Below are 24,629 nucleotides of genomic sequence, written 5' to 3'. Positions count from 1 at the left end.
CGGCAGCCGTGCAGGATGGTTGCCGGGACGGGAGACCCGGGCGAGCCGCGGAAGGTTGCGAAAGGGGGGGGGGGTGGGTGTAACATCCACTCCCGCTCCTTGTAATGACAGCCGACCGTCAGCTATGGACGCCGGTACCGGGGTGATGCCTCTAGCTGCAGGCATCACTCGGTACAGAACTTTCCCGAAATATCGGCAATATCGGTAATCTCAGGGGCCAATAGTCACTCGATCCCTAAAACATATATCATTTAATTTTGTGAATATGTCTGCAAGATATTCTACTTTGGAAAACCACAGTGTGTTTGTTAATCGATCAGAAAATCCAAATTTATGATCCTGGAAATATGCAATCTTAACATTCTAACAAGGACTTTACCTCGCGATAGCCAACAGACTTCTGAATGCAAAAGCAGAGCAGAGTGGTGACTACCCATATAATTTTAAATATTGGTGACTGTAATGGTCGACCTTTTATAAAATTAATAATCTGGACGGATTCGTCTAGCACAGTTTTAAGTGAGATTGAAATATTTTTAGCTACCAGTGCATGTCTGAAGAACACAGTGAGAACTGGTGCTGTTTTTTGCTACATTTCTTATACGTGTCACAGCACCTGCCACTTTCCCAACCATTGCTTTGGCACTATCACTGCACACGTCTATACATTTGACCCAAATTATAATATGTGTGTCCATGAACTTCTGAGTACAGTTAAATATGTTCTCTCCAGTGGTATGAGTTTTCAAAGTTTCACACAGAAGCAAGTCTTCTTCAATCTGTTAGTCAAAATTATATCTAACAAAAACCAACAAAATTGAAAGTCCTGCAACATCTGTGGACCCATCTAATTGCAGTGAGTACCCATCACATTGATGCAGTCGAGAAATTAGTTCAGTATGAATATCATCCGCAAGATCATGAATACAGCGCAAAACTGTTGTTGGAAAGTGGCACAGCTTCAATTTTTTTACTCAAATTCTCACTTAAAATACAAGACACCATTTCTTTTGCACATGGTTTTATTAGTGATTCCCCAATTGTGTGTGCTTTTCCTACAAGTGCTATGCGGTAATTCACTCTGTAAGAAGCCTCTGTGGCTTTTTCATTAGCATTTTTACATTTTTTGCTCATAAGGTTTACTCTTCTGATACTCCTTTAGCTTTCACTTTAAAAAGTCAATGTCCTTATCTTTGTACTCAGCGTGGTTTTGCTCAAAACGACAACGTAATTTAGCAGGTGCTAATGAACTTTTTGGCAATATTTTTTTGCAAAAGTACCCATTGTGCTTTAGGACAATCTTCATTTTTGGTACTTGTGAATCCAAAATGACAAGTATCTATCATCATATTTTCTTTTCTTTGTTTGAGAAGATGAGATAGCATTGTGTGCTTTTCTATTTTTTTGAACTTGTCACTTGTCTCTGCTATTTGAGGAACACAACTATTTCAGGCATGTTTTCTGGATTTTTTGTTGTATCTTCTCTTTCTCAGTTTCTATAAGTGCCGAACAGGTAGAAGTAGTAATAATTTTTCTCTGAAGTGTTCCCTGCTTTAACCAGCTTTCCAAATTCATGGTTGTTTATTGTAAAAAAATTAAAAAAAAAAAAAAAAAACACTTTGAAAAATACAGATCTTACAACCTGACTGAAAAGGATGTGGATTTTGATAACACTCTAAGGCAGGCCATAGACGATTCGAATTACGTACGATTTATCGTTCGATAAACGAAAGCGGCACTCGTGCACATCATCGAGTGTACCATCAATGTGAGCCGAAAATCGTACGACAAAACACTATTTTTTGTGCCTTTTAACCACATCTCTACCGGACACACTCCCTACTGTTCTGTGTTTTGTTAGGCGAAATCATACAACTCCCCCACTGATGATACGAAATTCGGCCGATTTTCGCAAAAAAACCCAACATGTTGGATATGTGAATTTTTGCTGTCGTACGAAAATCGAACGTTTTACATACCACACTAACGATACGAAAATCGTTCGATAACACTGCCATTTACGATTTTCGAACGAAATTCGAATCGTCTATGGCCTGCCTTAAAGAACTGAACTTAAGCAGGATTTTTAACTTAGACGTAAAGCAAAAAAATTTGAACACTTTAAAAAAATACAGGTAACAGTTTTTTGCCCCTGACAGAGTCTTTCCTTTCAAAGCCCCTTGACAGAGCCTTTCAATGTCCCCGACAAGAGCCTTTCAATCGGACAATAAAGGAGCTTTAGCAATGAACTCTACTCTCCATCACACCTCTACCACGAGTGACAGAAAAAAGCCGATGGCAGAGCTGGCTGGCTGACTGCTGGGCGGGCTCTCTCATGGACGAACTTTCTAAGTGGCTGGCTGATCATGGCAGGGCTGGCTGGCTGACTGCTGGGTGGGCTCTCTCATGGACAAACTTTCTAGCGGCAGGGTGTGCACTAGGGTGACGTCACGGCCGGATTCAGAGATCTCTGCTGTTTCCGACCTTTTGGTAACAGCGGGTGGCGGCCATCTTGGATGTGGCAACCCGCCGCTGAACCCCACTTTTGTTCTCGTGGAACCCCAGGGTTCCACGCAACACCAATTGGGAAACACCGGCCTAGGCCATCTTTACATAGACCTTTTTTTTCAGATCCTCAGAGAGTTCTTTGCCATTAGGCGCCATGTTGATTTTCCAGTGACCAGTATGAGAGTGAGAGCAATAACACACCTGCTCCCCATTCACACCTGAGACCTTGTAACACTAACGAGTCACATGACACTGGGGAGGGAAAACGGCTGATTGGGCCCTAAATGGACATTTTCACTTAAGGGTTTACTCACTTTTGTTGCCAGCGGTGTAAACATTAATGGCTGTGTGGAGTTATTTTGAGGGGACAGCAAATTTCAACTGTTATACAAGCTGTACACTACTTTACATTGTAGCAAAGCGTAATTTCTTCAATGTTGTCACATGAAAAGATAAGATATAATAAAATATTTAAAAAAATGTGAGGGGTGTACTCACTTTTGTGACCCACTGTACATGATTGGTCAACAGGCATTATAAAAATAGCCACACCATGCGTAATTAGGTCAGATAAAGGATAACAATTGTTAAGTGCAGAATAACCTATGACGTTATCAGACAGAAATTGACAATAAAAAAACACTTAGGCTAAGTTCACCCTTGCTAAAAATATTAACGCTGACAGTAAAGAAAAACAACATGCTTATAGCATTAAACTCACCTGGACAGGCAGTCCGCTATCATCCGATTCCCCCATAGAGAGCAGCGGGGCTCAGACCCCTCCCTCTCCACACACAGAGCGGAGAGGGAGCTGTCACCTGCCTGCTCAGCGGGGATCAGCGGATCAATCCCCCCGCTGAGCAGCATGGAGTTCGCCGACGGAGGCGGACTGTGTGAAAGAGCCCTAAGTGGGCAAACTTACAAAATCTGCAGGGGATCAAATAATTATTTTCCCCACTGTACATATACCTAAGAAATAGTGAAAATGTTTTTACATTTCCTTCAGTGCCGGTTCACACTATAGCGTGTGCGGCGATCGCATGTAATATCGGAGCGCACTGCTCCTTCATTACATGCGATCGGATGCGCAGTGCGAATTCAACCATACACTTTGTATGGCTAAATTCGCACTGCACCCACACAAAAGTCGCACATGACCCTTTTTTTCACTTGTGCGATCCAATCCTGTGCGAACTGTCAGATCGCACTGCGATCAAACTGAGGGTGTCGTTAACTTTTAATTGACACCCCCTGCGTATCGCATATGGCAGTGTTAACTGCCAGATGTGCGTTTGCGATGCGGGAACAGGCTGCAAATTCGCAGCCTTCCCGCATCGCACAAGTGTGACCCGGCACTCAAGTAATGACTCCTACAAGAATAACCAAAACAAACCATAACCAAACAAAATAAAAAGTTCAACATTAAAATATTTGAACAACATGCATTTATTTTACCTTGCCCCGTGACGGATACTGCTATTCCCTTCTCCAGCTCCTGAATTCCTTTTTTGTACCATTCTACAGCTTGATCCTTTTGATCTAAAACAGAAAAAATAATCATAATGATAATAATATTATTCAGTCAAAAAACTGAAATGCACAGTATTACTAACCCCTTAGGCCCCGTTCACATACAAGCGACGCTACTTCGCGCCGCGACCTCGGAGCAGTCGCCACCGACTTCATAACATTGAAGTCTATGCAGGTCGCTCCGGGTCACCCCAAAGAAGCTCCGGACCCTTTTTCTAAGTCGGAGTGACTTGTGTCGCTCCTATTAGAACGGGTCCGCAGCTTCCCTATGGAAGGCGACCTATGGCGACCTGTGAGGCGACCAGGTCGCCTCACAGGTCGCCTTAGGGTGAACGGGGGCTTAGCGACTGAGGGTAAAAACAAATGTTAATGCCTAAACATAATTTTGAAACTATGACACATGTTAGTAAAACTGTGCATATTAAATCGCAACTACTTTGTGTATCCTGGTGGATTTTCCAAAATTTTTTTTCAGGACAAATTGGGCTTTCCTTTGGCGGTAAATGGTAACGGATATCTCCAGATCTTTTTTTCTTTTTAATTTTTTTCTCAAAGGAAAACTTGCCTAAAATTGTAAACAAAAAAAACACTTTTTTAAAGTGATTGTAAAGTCTTGTTTTAAAAAAAAATAAAAATAAAAAAACAAACCAGTTATACGTACCTGCCCTGTAAAATGGTTTTGCACAGGGCAGCCTGGATCCTCCTCTTCTCGGGTTCCTCTTAGCTGGTCCTAGCTCCTGCCTCCTGTCGAGTGCCCCCACACCAAGGGGCCTGCTATGGGGGCACCAGAGCCAAGCGGCAGCTCCGTGTGCCCATGCAGACACAAAGCTGCCATTCTGCCCTGCTCCCTCTCTCTCCTGATTGGCTAACTGACTTTGATTGACAGCTGTGGGTGCCAATCAGTAGGGAGAGTCCCAGACGGTCGTGGGACTCGTGGACAGAGATGGGGTTCAGGTAAGTATTAGGGGGTTGCTGGGGAGGCTGCTGCACACAGAAGGTTTTTTTAATCTTAATGCACCGAATGCATCAAGATAAAAAATAAAAAAAAAAAAAATAAAAAAAAAAAAACCTTCTGCCTTTACAACTCCTTTAAAATGTATCTGTATATTTCTTCCTACCATAATGTATCACCAAAGAACAACCCAAAAAAAAATCTCCTGCCCCTGATGATCGCAGCTATACCACGTACAGGTAGGTGTATCCTAGTTGTTATTTGTACCTGTAGAAGGGGCCATAAACAATGGTGTGCATTTTGTTTTTTGTTTTTTTTTATTCTACCTAAAACAAACACACTGGTACTAACGGACACAAAATTACAAAAAAAAAAAAAAAAAAAAAAAAATTGGTTTTATTTTGATTCCTACCTAAAATATACCCACCCTGACATTTTACCCTAACACTAACCTAGATCAAACCTTGATCTAGCCATTTTTCCTTTTTTTATTTATTTTCACACTTGTGTTTATTTACATCTCTATCTCTAGCAAGAAAAAAAAAGATACAATGTCACTCTCCATTCAGAAGAGAAATGTAAACACGGGTGAGTGGTACGATGACTAATCACTATGATAGCCTCCGATTGGCCATCACAGTGGGCAGGTGAACCGTAACCCAGGAGTCCTGATCCAAAGTACGAGACCTGGGGCTCCCGGTGAAAGCCCAGTCTCTGTGCTGTAAGCGCGCTGTGCGGTACACTCCCAGAGCAGAGACAAGTACCCGGATATGCGGCCTCACGGATAAAAGCCCACTTAGATGCCAGCAACACACTTCCTATCCAGGATGTTGCTCACTATCTTTGCAGACGTAGTGTGGTCATCTTTGGTTGCTGGCTCCTGGATTTCACCTACAGAACACTTCTCCCTCACGTGAGATGAGCAGAATTACTTCCTTAGGGTTGCCTGACTCTTGGTACCCTCCTGGTGACTAATTTCACCCTGATCCGGTTCCTCTGTAGAAGGGGGTCCAATAATCAGATCCACTTTCATCGCTCTGAGCTCCAGCATGCTTGAGAAAAAAGTGAAAAAGTGGAACACTCCTCCCCAACCTAACCAGCTATTATCACCTCCCATCGCTGTGGCAGAAATTACCAACTGTAACTTTGTAATGATAAAGTAAATACAATTCCAAGATACAGTATTATTCCAGAGCAGTTTTTCAGTCAAGCGGTTGTATCCTCATGAAAAAAAAAAAAAAAAAACAAACCCTGCAGGATAAAAGGCATAATGAGCTAGTATGCATCAAATACTAACTCATTATGAAATACTTACCTTAGAACGAAGCCCCGACACGGTCGTCTGGACAACGCTGAGGGCGCTGTCATATTCCCTTGGTGTCTCTTCCTGGTTTGGCAGGTCCGGCGCTGTGAGTGGCCGGAGCCACGATGACGTTTCACTTTCCAGAAGGAGCTCTGAAGGTCCGCCGGACCTTCACAGCGCATGCCCCGCTGACGTCAGCGGCTGCATGCAGGTTGAATATCTCGTAAATCGTGCAGGTTTAGGAGATATTAAATGTACCTACAGGTAAGCCTAACCTGTAGGTAAAAGTCAAATAGCGCAGTATACTACCGTTTTAAGAATTGTGCACAATCTTAGGGAACACCAGTCTGAGGGCTTGACCCCAACAAAAGGTGCATCTGAACGCGCACACATAGAATACAGGCATACCCAACTTTTAAGTACACAATGGGACCAGAGCATGTATGTAAAATGAAAATGTACTTAAAGTGAAGCAATACCTTTTTTCACTTCTCAATGCATTAAAATACACTAGCTCTATGGGAAATCTTGGTCAGCTTGACAGGGCACTGCTCCCAAACCATAAGTGACAAGGACACCAACTTGGGGAGCATGTTAAGGAGACCGAGGACTATGACATGGTAGATTACCTAGGCAAGCTGGCCGGCCACAACATAGAATATGTTGTAGTCCTGGTTCCCCTCTCGGTGCTCCCTAAGTTTGGTGTCCCTGTATTTCCCATGGACGCCAATGTTAAGACAGGGAGCAGTGCCTTACCAAACTGACCACGGTTTCCCATAGACGCCAATGTTAGAAACTGGGAGTAGTGCCATGCCAAGCTGACCAAGATTTCCAATAGACGTCAATGTTAGAAACTGGGAGTAGTGCCATGCCAAGCTGACCAAGATTTCCAATAGACGCCAATGTTAGAAACTGGGAGTAGTGCCATGCCAAGCTGACCAAGATTTCCAATAGACGTCAATGTTAAAAACTGGGAGTAGTGCCATGCCAAGCTGTGTCCATACTCACGAGTGTATGTAAAATGGGGTATGCCTGTATAATATTATATATATAAAAAATAACATATAATGGGCTGTGTTATGCATGTGAAAAATGCAAAAACGGTGTTAGTGTGATTTTTGCTGCACCAAAGCACATGATACTATGTTTTAGCGGATGCAATTGCAAGCGCAAAATTAGCTAGATGATTGGGAGTGCCGTTTAGAAGGAATGCCACCTGTGTGTGGGTCTACAAAAGGCAGCGTATTTTTGTGCAGTGTGGCAAAATGTGCGATTTTGCACGTCACCACACTGCCCCTGGTGTGAGCAAGCACTAAAATATAGGAGAGGCAGAAATCAATGGTTTGTAGTTTGAAAATCCTCTCTCTCCCCCCAATCTCTCCTGCTAGCACAAATCTTCCCTCCCAATTCTATCACAAATACCCCCACCCCAAGCACAAATGTGAGCTGTGCAACAAACCCTGCTCCAGAGTATTCAGTAACTTACAACAAATGGCTATTTTTTTTTTTTTTTTTAACTGCATATCAAAATAGAGATACGAAAGCTGTAAAAATATAGAATTTCTATTATTAGAACAATGTTGACTAACTTGTTAAATATGGGGAGTTGTTAAAACTGGTCCATCTTCATAGACCACATAAATCTGCTTGACAGACCTCCGTTATCATCCACTAGTCATTTGAATCAGCACAAACTATATGCCTGGGTGGTGCTGATAAGCAAACTTCGCACCAGAAGAGCAAATGGCCATCTGAAGGCCTACTCTGCAAAAATGACAGTTGTGCTTCTACATATTTGTCAAACCACATACTGCAATGTCCACCTGTCTAAATCAACACAGTGTTAAAAAGTCCCCAAAAGTATTTTGGTATATTTTCAAGCACACAAAATAAGCTACATGAAAACATCTTAGACCATTTCTCCAAAGGGCTATATCGGTGCTGGACAACCCGCTCTGAGAGACAAACCGGGCTAGTTTGTATAGAAAAAATATATTTTATTCATAACAATACTAATAGAATATCATAGGACAGTAGTACAGTAAAGACATGACAAAAACATGTGTAGACCTTTAAGTTCCACCCTACCCTACCAAGCCCCACACAGGTGCACAAAGGAGATGCGTAATGGCACAAGGTTAGGGTATCCAATGCATTAAGTCTATATGGCTTCTTCAGGGAATGATGGGTGTAGAGGATTCACAATGTCAAAATACTGAAAATTAAAAAGAAAGAAAAAACAAATATATTTATTTTTTTCTTTCTTTTCAGTATTTTGACATTGTGAATCCTCTACACCCATCATTCCCTGAAGAAGCCATATAGACTAAATGCATTAGATACCCTAACCTTGTGCCTTGACCTTTGTGCACCTGTGTGGGGCTTGGTAGGGTAGGGTGGAACTTAGAGATCTACACATGTTTTTGTCATGTCTTTAGTGTACTACTGTTGTATGATATTTTATTAGTATGGTTATGAATAAAATATATATTTTTTTATATACAAACTAGTCCGTTTTGTCTCTCAGAGCGGGTTGTCCAGCACCGATATAGCCCTTTGGTTTCTTCACAGTATTTTTTAGCTAGCTTTTTTGGGGTGATGGCGCAGGACCTGATTGACTGGACGTACATTTCTTGTCATTTGTATGGGACATGAGCACACAAATCAAAAGCAAGGGCATGACACCAGCTGGTTTTTCCTCTCTAGGAAAGGGGACATTTTATACAGGTTTATGTAGATAGTTGCAAGCATGTTAGAATTCTTTCCACTGACAGGTAAAATGCCTAGGCACCCTGGCACTAGTTCTGACTTTTTACTTTAGGTGCTTAATTTTATTAATGCAAAAATACATTCTCATGTTATTTTTTTTTTTTAATTAGCTACTTGTTCATTTGTTTTTTAATTACAACTCCTGCAAAATTAAAGTGGCATGAAACCAAAAACAAAAATGTAATTTATTTAAACTTTTATTCAGTTAAGCTTATAAGCCTTACCTGTAGGTATCTTGGCAAGTGCCTAAATCTGAGCCGTTTAGTAAATATTGTCAATGGCTCAAACTGATGACATCAGTGGCGCATGCGCAGTACACCGAATATGCCGTGATGGCACAACGTCGTGCCAAAATGGTGACTCCCGCATGCATTTATGGGAATGACCTCCTCGTGGCTCAGTCATTTACGTGCCAGAGGACATGAACCCAGAAGGAAGACCAGGCAAAGATGGAAGTGTCGGTAGCAGTGTGAATAAAAAAATTGGGCTGGCCGTGCCAGACCAGGTGTACAGTCAATGTGTTCATTTGATAGCCCTGTATACACCTAATCAGCCCAATTGTTCATTTGGAGGTCCTATGTACACCTGGTCAGCACAGTCAGCCCAACCATTCATTTGGAAACCCTGTGCACACCTGATCGGGCATGGCACGGTCAGCCCAATTGTTCATCTGAAGGCCCTGTCTACACCTGGTCAGGCATGGCCCCATCAGCCCAATTGTTCATCTGAAGGCCCTATGTGCACCCGGTCAGGCATAGCACAGCAAGCCCAATCGTTAATTTGAAGGTCCTATATGCAACTGGTCAGGAATGCCACCGACAACCCGATCGTTGATTTGGAAACCCTGTGTACACCTGATCAGGCATGGCATGGTCAGCCCAACTGCTCATCTGGAGGCGCTTGGTGCACCTGGTCAGGTATGGCACAGTCAGCCCATGCCATGCCAGACCAGGTGTACACAGGGCCTCCAGATGAACAATTGGGCTGACAATGCCATGCCTGAGCAGGTGTACACAGGGTTTCCAAATAAACAATTGGGCTGACCATGCTATGCCATGGTCACCCATTTGGAGGAGTTATGTGCACCTGGTCAAGCATGGCACAGTTAGCCCAATTGTTCATTTGAAGGCCCTGTCTACATCTTGTCAGGCATGGCAGAGTCAGCACAATTGTTTATCTGAAGGCCCTATGTGCACCCGGTCAGGCATAGCACAGTAAGTAGGCCCAATCATTCATTTGGAGTTCCTATGTGCATCTGGTCAGGAATGCCACGGACAGCCCGATTGTTCATTTGGAAACCCTGTGCACACCTGATCTGGCATGGCACCGTCAACCCAACTGCTCATCTGGAGGCGCTTGGTGCACCTGGTCAGGTATGGCACAGTCAGCCCAATTGTTAATTTGAAGGCCCTGTCTAAACCTGGTCAGGCATGGCAGGGTCAGCCCAATTGTTTAGTTGAAGGCCTTGTCAACACCTGGTCAGGCATGGCATGATCAGCCTAATTGTTTATCTGCCCTATGTGCACCTGGTCAGGCATAACATAGTCAGCCCAATTGTTCATCTGGAGGCCCTATGTGCACCTGGTCAGGCATAGCATAGTCAGTCCAATTGTTCATTTGGAGGCCCTATGTGCACTTGGTCAGGCAAAGCATAGTCAGCCCAATTGTTTATTTGGAGGCCCTATGTGCACCTGGTAAGGCATGGCACGGTCAGCTCAACTGTTTATTTGAAGGCCTTGTGAACACCTGGCCAGGCATGACATGATCAGCCCAATTGTTCACCTGGAGGCCCTATGTGCGACTGGTCAGGCATAGCATGGTCAGCCCAATTGTTCATCTGGAGGCCCCTATGTGCACTTGGTCAGCCCAATTGTTTATTTGGAAACCCTGTGCACACCTGCTCTGGCATGGCACAGTCAGCCCAATTGTTCATCTGGAGGCCCTGTGTACACCTGGTCTGGTCTGGCATGGCATGGTCATCTGATCATCTGGAGGCCTTGTGTTGTGTACACCTGGTCTGGCATGGTCAGTCCAATTGTTTATGTGGAAGCCCTGTGTACACAGACACACGCCTGTCATCCCAGACACATATGACGTCGGGCACATCCATTGTCCCTGTACTGTGCACATCCATTGTCCCAGTATTGTACACAGACAGCGGACTAGTGCAGCACATTGCTTACCTTTCTCCTGCTCATCGATGCGCAGTGCCATGGAGATGTAGTGGAAGGCCTGCTGGTGAAAGGCCCGTACCACCTCAGGCTCATTGCCCGGCCTGTCCTGAGCAGCGGCCGTCCTGACAGAGGGAGCGCCCAGCTCACTGAGGGCCGCAGCGTTCTTCTTGTCTGCCATGACTCTGCGGGAGAGCCGCTCACAGCACCAGGCGAACAGCAAGCCGAGCTGGAAGGCGAGGAAACGAAGCAGAGAGAAGACGGCAAGCAGAGGGTACGAGAACACGTACACGTTCCGCTTATGCAGCGAAGTCTCCGAGCGAGCTGGGGGCCCGGGACCGGTATCTGCCGTTGTGGTCGCCGGATTCTTCTTTTTCCCTTTTCCGCCCGGAGAATTCATTCACAGAACCCACAGCCGCCGCCATAACACCGGGCACGGTGCCCGACTGCCCCGCCTACTGCATCTGACAGCGCCCAGGCCCCGCCCACTCCGCCACAGCTTGACAGACGCTCCCGCTCACCCCGCGAGATTTCCAGTGTTTTCCCGTCACGTGGAATGGTCCTCTAGTCAGGATTGGATACGCGCAATGTTATTGACTGCTGCCAAGCTTGTACCAGTCCCGGAGGATGTACAACATCTGAATGGTCGCAGAGCAGTCATTTCTCCGCCCATTAAAGGAGAAGTACAGCTAAAGCTTTTTTGGCCCCACTTCTAGGGGGTCACAGGAGTGCAGTTAGTTCTACACTCCTGGGACCCTATTAAGCCAACAGCAGGCAAAAGTCCGCTGTCAGCTCACGTCACTCAGCCGGACCACCCTCTGGAGAGATCCATCCAGACTTTAATAACCAGATTCCTGGAGTGGCAGTTGGCTCAGCCTCTCAGAGCGCTGCTGCCGCCCCCCCCCACAGCCCAGCGCCCCAGCGTACAGAGCCGGTGACTGACAGCTTGCCATACACTAGCCGAAAATCGTTCAAACTCATTTTCGAAAAAAGTGAAAAATCGTCCGTGAGAGCAGACGATCGTGCCATCATGTAATGACCGAATTTCGAACGATAAATCGTTCAATTGATGTTTTTCGTTAAGTTTGTCACATATGCCTAGTGCAAACAGTTTGGCCGAGAAACACTTTAACCACTTAAGCCCCGGAAGATTTTACCCCCTTCCTGACCAGGGCCTATTTTGCGATTTGGCACTACGTGACTTTAACGGACAATTGCGCGGTTGTGCGACGCTGTACCTAAATGAATTTGACGTCCTTTTTTTCCTACAAACAGAGCTTTCTTTTGGTGGTATTTGATCACCTCTGCGATTTTTTTGATCATGCGCTATAAACAAAAAAAGAGCGTCAATTTTGCAAAAATAACAATATTTTTCACATTTTTTATATGAAATTCCCCCCAAAAAAAAAAGTAAAAATCTAAATTTTTTAACATTTTCGGCCAATTTGTTTTATGCTACATATGCTACATATGTTTGGTAAAAAAAATCGCAAAAAGCGTATTTTGATTGGTTTGCGCAAAAGTTCAAAAGTTATCGCATTTACTAACAAAGGGAAAGATTTTTGTCATTTTTGTTGTTTTTTTTTTAACACGTAATGGCAGCGATCTGCAATTTTTTTTTTTTGCGGTACTGCGACATTGCGGCGGACAGATCGGACCCTTGACTGACATTTTTTACACTTTTGGGGTTACCATTGACATTACTACAGTAATTAGTGCTATAAATATGCACTGTTACTGTAAAATTATACTGGCAGTGAAGGGGTTAACTTTTTTTTAAAGGGAGGGGTTATGTGTGTCCCTAGGGGCGTGATTCTAACTGTGATTGGCTGTGGCTTGAGGTGTAGGAACAGTGATCAACGGTCCTACATAGTAGAACCGTATGATCACTATTCCTACACAGGCGAGAATGACAAGCGGCTTTGTTTACATTAGCCGCCTGCCTTTCTCCCTCTCCACCGAAGATCGCCAGTGACCGGCGGACGATCGGGTCCGCCGGTCACACGCGCGGGGGGGGTCCGTGACCGAGTGGGAGCGCGCCTCCGGCGGCGCGCACTCGCTCCCGAGACCCTCACATGCTAGCGACGTAGACCTACGTCGCTTTGCCTGTGAGGGGCTGACCGCCGCAGTAAATAGTCATGCGGCGGTCGGCAAGCGATTAACCTTTCAATTTATCGTTCGTTTGGCAGAATTTTACTAACTGTTCCTTGATTTTTTTGGCTCTGAAAAGTTAAAAACCATTTTCTATTTGTGCCCATTAACTGGACGAAAAATGAACGATCGGACCAAATGACAGATTTTCTAACAATCTTTTGGCTAGTGTATGGCCAGCATTAGTCTTAGGTTTGAAATAACACCTATGCATGTTGCTTTTGAGCGTTTCAGCAGTGCTTTTTGACTTTCAAAACAAAGTTTATCGTGAAGAAAACAGAACATGGTATAACATATTTCAAAACAAATGGAAGCAGAGTACGTGGTAAGTGCTGGTTCACACTACCGGGGCACGACTTCGAGGGCGACCTGTGAAGTCGCGTGCACCCCGACTTTGGCGCGACTTGCACAGACTTCGTATAATGAATGTCAATGCAAGTCGCCCCGAAGTAGTACAGGAACTACTTTCTAAGTCGGAGCGACTTTAGTCGCTCCTATTAGAACGGTTCCCATAGCACTGCATGGACCGCGACTTGTCAGGCTGACCAGTCGCCTGACAAGTCGCGGTAGTGTTAATGGACACTAAGGCTTCAAAAAAATAACAGCAGCAATTACACTGATTCATCCAACACATATGGAATACAGGAGAAAAAGTGAAAGTAGCATACATATAAGAAAAAAGGAGCTACAAGGCTTAAAATCAAAAGAAGAACCCCCGTGGGCCATCCTTCGCAGAAATACAGGCATCGCCCAACAGCCTTCGCTCCCAAGATCCCCAGGGATACCCTTCAGAGTTTAGTCAGCACGTGTGAGAGAGCTGTCCAGCCACCGTCCCCAAACCTTGTCATATTTGGTAGGGCAACCTCTATGACGGTAAATCAGCTTTTTGTATGGGAGGGTAGCGTTGACTTCTGACAGCCAGGCCTGTAAAGTAGGGGGTTGTGCACGCATCCACCGTCTTGCTATGAGCTTACGGGCTTGAAAGAGTGTTTCGTTGAGAAGTGTGGTCAGAAATATATCAGTAGCGTCATCAGGGAAGAGACCAAGGATACAAATCTTGGGGTCTAGCTGAAGTGGGGAGCCCATGTGATCGTGCAAAAACGTGATTATTTGTAGCCAGAAGGGTTGAATAGCCAGACAGGGCCACAGTAAATGCAGAAAGGTGGCAGGTTGTGTACGACACCTGGGGCAGTGGGGATCCATAGCCACCCGATATTTGGAGATCCTAAGAGGGGTTAGGTAGGACCTATGTTATATGTACAGTTGTGTCAACCGATCCAAGAGTTTTGGAGAGGACAATTTAGAGCTGTTGAGAATGGCGTCCCAGTCTGTCTCGTGAAGGTGACCAACATCACCCTCCAATTTTCCCCCACATTCCCTCCACCACCCTGTAAAGTCTTGGATCGTATCTCAAGATAAATGGCTGATATCAGTTTGGTCGAGTCGTCCCCCATAATGATAGCCAGGACAGGTATGTTGATCGTGGCAGGGAATTGAACTGGGAACTGAGTCTGAAGTGCATGCCGTAACTGAAGATATCTGAAAAGTATGTAAGGCGGCAAGTCTAATTCATCTTGCAGAGATTAACCACTTAAGCGCCGGAAGATTTTACCCCCTTCCTGACCAGGGGGTATTTTGCGATTCGGCACTGCGTGACTTTAACGGACAATTGCGCGGTCGTGCGACGCTGTACCTAAACGAATTTGGCGTCCTTTTTTTCCCACAAACAGAGCTTTCTTTTGGTGGTATTTGATCACCTGTGCGATTTTTTTGATCACGCGCTATAAACAAAAAAAGAGCATAAATTTTGCAAAAATAGCAATATTTTTCACTTAAGAAAAAGAACAAGGACCCAGAACCAAAAGAACACAAGACTAGACTCATTATGAGATATACGAACGAACATAATAAAATAAGCAACATCCTAAAGAAACTCTGGGCCATCCTCAACGAGGATCCAACTGTAAAAAGATTTATCACCGAGAAGCCACCAGTCACATACAGGAAAGCAGGAGCAATCAAAAACGACCTAATCAGAAGTGAATTTTGTGAAGGAAATCGCAAGGACCCATGCAAAGTCAGGGGGACCTATCCATGTGGAACATGCGACAACTGCAGAGTAATAAAAAAATGCATAAAAACCACCTTACCAAATGGAGAGTCTTTTGAACCCAAACACTATGCGAATTGCCACACTAAGGGCATCGTATATTTAATGAGATGCGACTGCAATGCTTTTTACTTTGGCAAAACAAAGCAAGAATTTGGTAAAAGAGTAAACCAGCATATGAACAGCATGGAGTTATGCAATTTCTATTTACCTTTAGGACGTCATGTGGCCTATAAACATGCCCATAGAATGCCGAATGTAACCTTCATGGCCCTGGAAAGGGTACACATCCCCAGGAGGGGGGGTGATTGGAACAAGACCCTATTACAACTTGAGATGAGGTGGATTCAACGCCTCAAGGCCACCACACCACCAGGACTAAATGAAGCAGAAAGTTATAGACCGTTCCTAGAGGGTTTCTCTTCTGGGAAAACGGACTGAGACAACTGAAACCTGGGTCATTTTTCTATCAATTTTTTCTATCATACGCTTCATCATTTTTACATGATTTTACATCTTCACTTCGAAACTCCACGATCGTTGATTTTCCGATCGATGCCCTGACTCCTCCCCCTTTTCCTGCCCACAGTCCAAACCCCAGCCCTAGACACACAGGTGGGCTATCAACACCACTGTCTTATTTCGCCGTCAGGCTCCATATCTCCTATTCTCCTATATTTTTCCCCTTTCCCCCCCCCCCCCCACAAAAATATCCATCATTATACCCCCCAATGGTCCAAGTATGTCGGGCACAGGCCTTCCCAACCTCCAATCCGATTAGTATACGGGTAACCATCCCGGGGTATATATATATCCCCTTCCCAGAACATCTGTTATCCCATTGATATTCAGATCCAATTGCACACTGCTGTTAATACTTCTTTTATATGAGACCACTACAGAGATTACATATGTTTACTTGAAGTATTTATTTAATTACATGCCAGTTTTGTATTATGTATCTTTTCATGTGAGCTGCATAGTTATGACATGATTACCCACTACAAACACCCGACAAGGTAAGCCCCTGTCACCGCCTATCTGGCCGACCGGGGCACACAGAAGCGATGAGGCTTCGTCATCACGCCCCCTCCCACACCAGTGGAAGCACGCCTTACCTTGTCGGCGGCCGCCAGCTGATATCCCGGATGACGTAGGTGAGGTTGCGCGCGCAACTCGCGCACGCGCCCCACAGCCTAACGTCAGCTGAAGGGAATCAGCGAGAGGAACGTGCGGCGCGATCTGCGCATGCGCGAGCCTCGTTAAAAGGCCGGGGAGCATCGGGTCCTCTCAATCTCACACAGGCTGAGAGGAGAGAAGCACCCAGGAGCCGCTACGAGCCCGCACATTGGAGACACATTCCTGCATTTGTCAAAAGTGAGTTACTTGCCCCAACAAGCCAGCATTGTTTAAACATACAACAGCAATAAAATAGTTACAATTTTGCACACTGGATTTTGTACTCCTACTGTGGGGATACCTTCTGGTCTTGCATATATATATATATATATATATATATATATATATATATATATATATATATATATATATTTTACAGTCACCAATACACACACTTTCTAGTATATGATGGAATCTTACCGGATATATATTGGGCTCAACTAATCAAGCAAACTCCTTCACACTTTTACTGACTCTGTACCAGGAATTGCAATGCATTCAGCGACACACAGTCGCTTAAATTGAGGTACTAATCACCACAAAGATGCACTAATAGATGCTCCAATATATACTAATGTAAGAAGTGGCTAATACATAGCCAGAACTTTCAAAGCCCATAGATGGCTATACATACATATTATCCCAAAATATAATAATACAACAAGCACAAGTGGCCTATACCACTCTACCGTCCATCTTTTATTATATTTTTTTCATTTTTTTCATTTTTTATTACATATATATTTTATATATATATTATTATAATCATATAACATACAACACATCATACCCATGCATTCCTGCAGATCGGAGCACACCATCCAACAGGCTCCAACAGGCATACAATCAGATGCCCGACCTCAACGCAAGCAAGGAACCCATAAGGTACTAGCCTTTGAAAGGGTCTATATATGCCGGTTGCACTAAAAATTCCCACACACTGAATTTAACTCCTCAAATCATTCTTTCAGAGATTTTCCCTGACTGGATATACTATTTCAATCTGGAGTACAACCCAGCAAGACACCCCAGCATCACCTGAATGGGACCTTTCTGTATGTCCCATCGGGCAATCCTGGGCACCGAGACCTACCACATAGCCAGTAAGTTTAACCCCAATAACACTCAGTACTGGTCGATACAAATATGATTTCCTAAACTCACTTAATACCTTGCAGGCTTATAAGGCTCACGCTCTCGCTGTTTCTAGAGGGAACTCCATCTCTACTCGCGGCAAAACAAAATGTATGTAACAATATTGTCTGGAGATACCATTGCTTGATATACCAACCAATAGGTATCACCAATATGTAACTGAGAGTATCTATCTGACTATTTCAGGAATATTATGTGACTTACACCCTTGAAAAAGGCTCCAGGAGCGAGCCGAAACGCGTTGGGACGCAAAAGAGGAAAACTCTCTTAAACGAAATAGAGAAACTTCCTATCTTACCAAGTCACTATTTACACACTGTCACCATTCTATTATTTTCCTCACCCTTCTCACTCAGGGGTCTACAACCCCTCACTATTACCATTGTATACTGTATATATATATGATTTTACATACAGTAAACAAAATTTACTTTTACTAAGTATTGTACTCATTTTTACTATCTATACCTTGCCCATAAAGTCCCACCAATTTTTAGGCCTGAGGTACCTAACCCCACAAGCAATATTTTTCACATTTTTTTATATGAAATCCCCCCCCCAAAATAATGTAAAAATCAAAAATTTTTAACATTTTCGGCCAATTTGTTTTATGCTACCTATGTTTGGTAAAAAAATTGCAAAAAGCGTATTTTGATTGGTTTGCGCAAAAGTTATTGCGTTTACTAACTAAGGGAAAGATTTTTGTCATTTTTGTTGTTTTTTTTTTTAACGCGTAATGGCGGCGATCTGCGATTTTTTTTGCGGTACTGCGACATTCCGGCGGACAGATCGGACCCTTGACTGACATTTTTGACACTTTTGGGGTTACCGGTGACATTTCTACAGTAATCAGTGCTATATATATGCACTGTTACTGTAAAAATACACTGGTAGTGAAGGGGTTAACTTTATTTGAGAGGGAGGGGCTGTGTGTGTCCCTAGGGGCGTGATTCTAACTGTGATTGGCTGTGGCTTCAGCTGTATGCAGAGTGATCAACGGATCTACATAGTAGATCCATATGATCATCTCTCATACAGAGGGGAGAATGACAGGCAGCTTGTTTACACAAGCTGCCTGACTTTCTCCCTCTCCCCCGCCGATCGCAGAGTGGCCGGCGGACATCGGGTCCGCCGGTCACACGCGCGGGGGGGGGTCCGTGACCACGCGGGAGCGGGCCTCCGGCGGCGCGCGCTGGCTCCCTAGACCCTCACAAGCTAGTGACGTAGCCCTACGTCACTTTGCCTGTGAGGGGCTGACCGCCGCCGTAGATAGTCGTGCGGCGGTCGGCAAGTGGTTAAGGGTGTTTTCACACTTGGTGCGATTGCCTGGTCCGAACCCGAGTTCGATTGCTCCCCCTGCCCCCGATGGACTGTGTTCACATTTGATTTTTGTATCCGAACCGCCGCGGTACACTTGTGTCATCAAGCTGCAGCTGGCACGTACTCATGTTGCTTGGCAACCGCTGTAAATGAGAAGGTCCCAAAATGGATAGAATTGCTTGCTTTGGTACGATTGCATTCTCATCAGAAGCGAACCGTACTGGAGTTCACATGAACCGTACCCCAGACCACCCTTTTTAAGTGGACTCAGGTACGGTTCGCAGGTGCGCACCCGAGTTCAAAAACAGTGTTCACATCATCAAAAAGAACCGAATTCTGACGTCAATCGAACCCGGGTCCGCACCAAAAGTGCTAGTGTGAAAACACCCTAAAAAGACCTCACACCAGCCCCACAAAGGACATGATGGAGGAAAAGCACACCTCTAGACACCCAGAGTTCAGCACCCGGAAGGGAGGACAGTTCAGCTAGGTGGGGGTTGTGCCAGAGGGGGGCATAGGCATGAATATGTGTCAATCCCAGTTTAAGGGTCAACTCCCAAACCCATCTGTGTAAGGACACTGGGAAGTCAGGGGTATTCAGCAGTTCTTTTTGCTGTGCTTTTCGTGTTTATGGACACGCATTTTTAATGTGTGTTTGATAGTTTTTATTTGGCCATTTTGTTATTGGGCAAATTAAATAATGCAAAACGCTTTAAAAATGTGCTAAAAATGCACTTCATGCTTTTCTGTTGCTTCTCCAGTGAAGTCTACTGAAACAAAAAACAAAAAGCAGCATTTTGGGTTTAAAAAAAGTCCATGACCCTTTCCAAAAACACAGAGGCACACAAATGCATTGATGTGAACGTTTTCCATAGGAACCTCTGTTAAAAATATTGTCCTGCATGTCTGCAAAAAGCATGAAAAAATGTGTTGGTGTGAATGGAGGCTGCAGAGGAAGATGCAGCATTCAGAATGCTGCATCCATCTAGGTGTGTATTTAGGTTTGTTTTTGTTTTTTTAAACAAGCTTTGGCTGTACTTCTGTGGATCACAGGAGTGCAGTTCATTTTGAAGTCCTGTGAACAATTTTGAGTGGACGGCGGGCTGAAACCCTCTGTCGGCTGACTTCACAGAGTCAATCCAGGCTCGGGAAACATCCGGGATCCGCCCACTTGCCTGGATCGTCACCCGACTCAGCCTCTCAGTGAGCCGCTGAGAGCCTGGGCCGGTGGCTCCCGCCCCTCCACAGCCCAGCGATCCAGTGAATGGGGGGGACAGAGCAGAGAGCAGGTAACTGACAGACACCAGCTCTCTGCTCACGGAGCTCTAAGAACCGAGCGATCAGCGGTGTTTGATTGCTCGGATCTCAGTCTTAGAGCCGGTGGGGTACAGATGTTACACCCACCTAGGTAAGAATGATTAAAAAAAAAAAAAAAATTCCCATACTTCCCTTTAACTCCCAAACTTCTTTTTTAACCGAAGAAAGGGCAGAAATGTTACATAGTTACATAGTTAATGGACCTGCCGGATAATGAAAAATGGCCACTGTATGTGGATTTTTGTGAGATGACTCTAATCCAACTGGATAGGAGCTTGTAGGAACAGGGTCCTGTACTACCTGGATAGGAGCTTGTAGGGACAGGGTCCTGTACCACCTGGATAGGAGCTTGTAGGGACAGGGTCCTGTACCACCTGGATAGGAGCTTGTAGGGACAGGGTCCTGTACCACCTGGATAGGAGCTTGTAGGGACAGGGTCCTGTACAAACTGGATAGGAGCTTGTAGGGACAGGGTCCTGTACTACCTGGATAGGAGCTTGTAGGGGCAGGGTCCTGTACCACCTGGATAGGAGCTTGTAGGGACAGGGTCCTGTACCACCTGGATAGGAGCTTGTAGGGACAGGGTCCTGTACCACCTGGATAGGAGCTTGTAGGGACAGGGTCCTGTACAAACTGGATAGGAGCTTGTAGGGACAGGGTCCTGTACTACCTGGATAGGAGCTTGTAGGGGCAGGGTCCTGTACCACCTGGATAGGAGCTTGTAGGGACAGGGTCCTGTACTACCTGGATAGGAGCTTGTAGGGGCAGGGTCCTGTACTACCTGGATAGGAGCTTGTAGGGGCAGGGTCCTGTACTACCTGGATAGGAGCTTGTAGGGACAGGGTCCTGTACTACCTGGATATGAGCTTGTAGGGACAGGGTCCTGTACCACCTGGATAGGAGCTTGTAGGGACAGGGTCCTGTACTACCTGTATAGGAGCTTGTAGGGACAGGGTCCTGTACCACCTGGATAGGAGCTTGTAGGGACAGGGTCCTGTACCAACTGGATAGGAGCTTGTAGGGACAGGGTCCTGTACTACCTGGATAGGAGCTTGTAGGGACAGGGTCCTGTACCACCTGGATAGGAGCTTGTAGTTCGTCTCCTGGATTTCCATACTTGTGCAGGATTACAAGGAAAAATAAATAATGCTTTGGGGTTGTGGTCTGTGTGTGTCAAGTTGAGATCTGTCTCTCATTGTTCAAAATAGACTGGGATTTAGTCTTTGGGTGTGTGAGTAGACTGTACACCATGGGAAGGGAGTGTCAGCATGGATCTGATGCCTCAAAGCCCATCAAGGATCTAGTGATTTCTCCAAGAGAATGTAAAGTGAGAGGAAAGTGTTAGGCCCACCATGAGACTGCCATGATGGTTGTTGAAAATTTTTATGTCACATGATATTCACACAGGCCTTTATCAAATTTTTAGGAAAAAATAAACTAAAATGAATTTTAGGCCACACAAACACAATATAATACCCAACTTTTTTGGTAAAATATCAAAGATGATGTTGCGTCGAGTGAATAGATATCAAACAAGTAAAGACTCAAAACTGAGCAGATAAATATTTTATTTTATTTTTTTTTTAAATTTTATTTTTATTATTATTAAATGGACAAATTACAAGCACTCTTTAAAATACAATCAAGCAGTTTACAATACAAGTATCATTATACAACCTATCTAAAAGATCCTCTTCTTTAGAAACATTAAACACAAAGATATTTCATGCCTCTCATAAGGCCCAACTGCTCTCCATCTTTCTCATCCATTTTTTTTTTTTAACAAAAAACACCCTAATTCCCCATTTCCTCAATTTCAGAATCTTGCTCTAGAATTAAAGATTGAAACTTTTCCGAGTTGACAAAAATGTTCCATTGTTGCCATTTCATATTGTGTTTATCAAATTGCTGGCGGGCAGAGAGTACTAAAAGAAGTATTTTTTTATATATCACTGCAGTATTAGGTGAGTGTTAGTGTAGTGTTTAGCATTCCCTACACTAAGGAAAGCCTTTAGAGTCCATTCTGTAGCTGTCCCCTGCCAGCTTTAAAGAAAAAGTTCAATTTTGTTGAGTGAAACTGGCCGTACGATGTATGGACAAACCGCTCTCACTGACAGTCTGCAGGAGACCTGCATGGTAACAGCAATCTGTTGATTGCTAGTGCAATGCTTTCCAGGCTCAAAAAAAAATTGTAAATGCACATTTTTTTTACCGCGCTCTCTGCTCTGGCCACGCAGAGCTTACTGGAGCTCCAGGTTCTGGAGGGGGTGGGAATGGCTGGCTCAGACTCTCCGCAGCGCGTTGAGAGGCTAAGCTAACAGCTTCTCAGGCAACTGGGTGGATTCAAACATTATTGTCAGGATACATACAGAGACTGGAGCTTCTCAGTAATGTCAGCTGACATATATTGGCTGATTCTTGGTGACAGTAGTGCAGAATAAGTGCACTTCTGTATGCAGAAGAGAAGCATGACCAAAAAAGCTTTGGCCATGCTTCTCTTTTAACGGGCAGATGCTTCCTATGAAGAAAGATTGTACTATCCCCCATGTGTCAAACACAAGGCCCACGGGCCAAATCCAGCCCTGCAGGACTTTTCATGTAGCCCTCGCACCTCTCCTGCAGCTGCAGGAGAGCTCCAGCCCTCCTCCAGACCCTGTGATTTCTGCTTTCCAGCAATGCCTCTAGCTTCTTCCCAGCAGCAGCACAAGGTAAGGGTGGTACACTGTAATGTATGGGAGGGTGGGGAATCAACTTCTGATGGTGGGGAGGCTCTTGATGTCTTATATAAGAGTAGGGGATGCTCTGGACATCAAGTCTTACAGATACAACCGGCCCTTTTGAGGGCAATCATATTGCTGATGCGGCCCTTGATTAAATTGAGTTTGACATCCCTGTGCTATCCCACAATCCATGCATCTCAGTCTAGTGCTTTGCAGATAATAGTAATAAACAGAGCTTACTATGCTGGAAAAGATGTGTTTGTTTTCATTACGTTACACTCAGACATTTGTAATGCAACACAGAGAAATGGCAAGCACTGTTTGACCCAGAAGAGGAAGTTGCCTGTCACTTTAGTGAATAGGGACAAATTAGGCGGATTGAAAAGGGGGGGTAAATCTGCGCTAAGGATGAAGGTATGTATATATGTGACTGGCTGCTGCCTACCTCCAATGTATAGCTCAATAGAGATATACAAGAAATGGGAAAGGGGAGGAGGGGTAATACAATATTCTGGGTAAATCAGATATGACATAGTTACATAGTTACATAGTTACATAGTAGGTGAGGTTGAATAAAGACAATAGTCCATCCAGTTCAACCTGTGTAGGTGTGTGTGACTGTAATCATCTAACATAGCCCTCAATCTCCTGATCCTTGAGATGTAAGTCTAAGAGTCTTTTGAAAGTCACCATACTACCCGCAGAAACCACCTCTTGTGGTAGACAATTCCACAATCTTGTAGCCCTAACAGTAAAGAACCCCCCACGTTGCCTGAGGTTAAAACGCTTCTCCTCTAATCGCATTGTATGTCCTCGAGTCCTCATGCAATTCCTTCGAATGAACAGCTTTTCTTCTAAGCTGAGATCCCCATTAAGATATTTATAAATTGCTATCATGTCCCCTCTCAGACGTCTTTTCTCCAGGGAAAATAAATCGAGCGATTGCAGCCGCTCTTCATAGGTAAGGTCCTCCAACCCCCTAATCAGTTTAGTTGCCCTTCTCTGGACTTTCTCCAGCTCCAACACATCCCTCCTGAGGACTGGCGACCAGAACTGGACAGAATACTCCAGATGCGGTCGGACCAGAGTTTTATAAAGTGGAAGGATTATAGTCTTATCTCTGGAATACATCCCTTTCTTTATGCGTGCTAATATTCTGTTGGCTTTGGAAGCTGCCGCTTGGCATTGCATGCTGTTGCCTAATCTATCATCAACTAAGACTCCCAGATCTTTCTCCATTTTTGATTCCCCCAAGGGTTCCCCTCCTAACGTGTATTGTGTTTTTATGTTTTTGGTCCCCAAGTGCAAAACCTTACACTTCTCCACATTAAACCTCATTTGCCATGTCGTTGCCATGTCGTTGTTGTGACAGAGCACTATACAGTGTAAAAAATTCAGAGTAAAAAACACAATTAATCTTACATCAAAAAATTATATACATCAA

At 44.5% G+C, this 24,629-nt stretch overlaps 2 protein-coding genes across 2 annotated transcripts in view; both read right to left on the bottom strand.

Moving 5' to 3' along the window:
• The window catches only part of SPAST (spastin), a 118,090-nt gene extending 106,284 nt beyond the window's left edge, over positions 1-11,806 (bottom strand). Inside the window, exons 1-2 of the mRNA XM_082248942.1 lie at positions 11,246-11,806; positions 3,964-4,047 (exon numbers count right to left, since the gene is read on the bottom strand). Of these exons, the coding sequence (XP_082105068.1) occupies positions 3,964-4,047; positions 11,246-11,633 (472 nt within the window). The 5' untranslated portion in view covers positions 11,634-11,806. The remainder of the gene's footprint in view (positions 1-3,963; positions 4,048-11,245) is intronic.
• HNRNPU (heterogeneous nuclear ribonucleoprotein U) overlaps positions 1-24,629 on the bottom strand; it is a 458,517-nt gene that overhangs the window by 189,241 nt on the left and 244,647 nt on the right. The gene's annotated exons all lie outside the window — the stretch shown is intronic.

Source organism: Pelophylax lessonae (assembly GCF_965119305.1).
Source record: "Pelophylax lessonae genome assembly, chromosome: 3".
NCBI classification, from domain to species: domain Eukaryota; kingdom Metazoa; phylum Chordata; class Amphibia; order Anura; family Ranidae; genus Pelophylax; species Pelophylax lessonae.
Note: the sequence above shows the minus strand (reverse complement) of the source record. Positions and strands in the feature narration are given on the sequence as shown.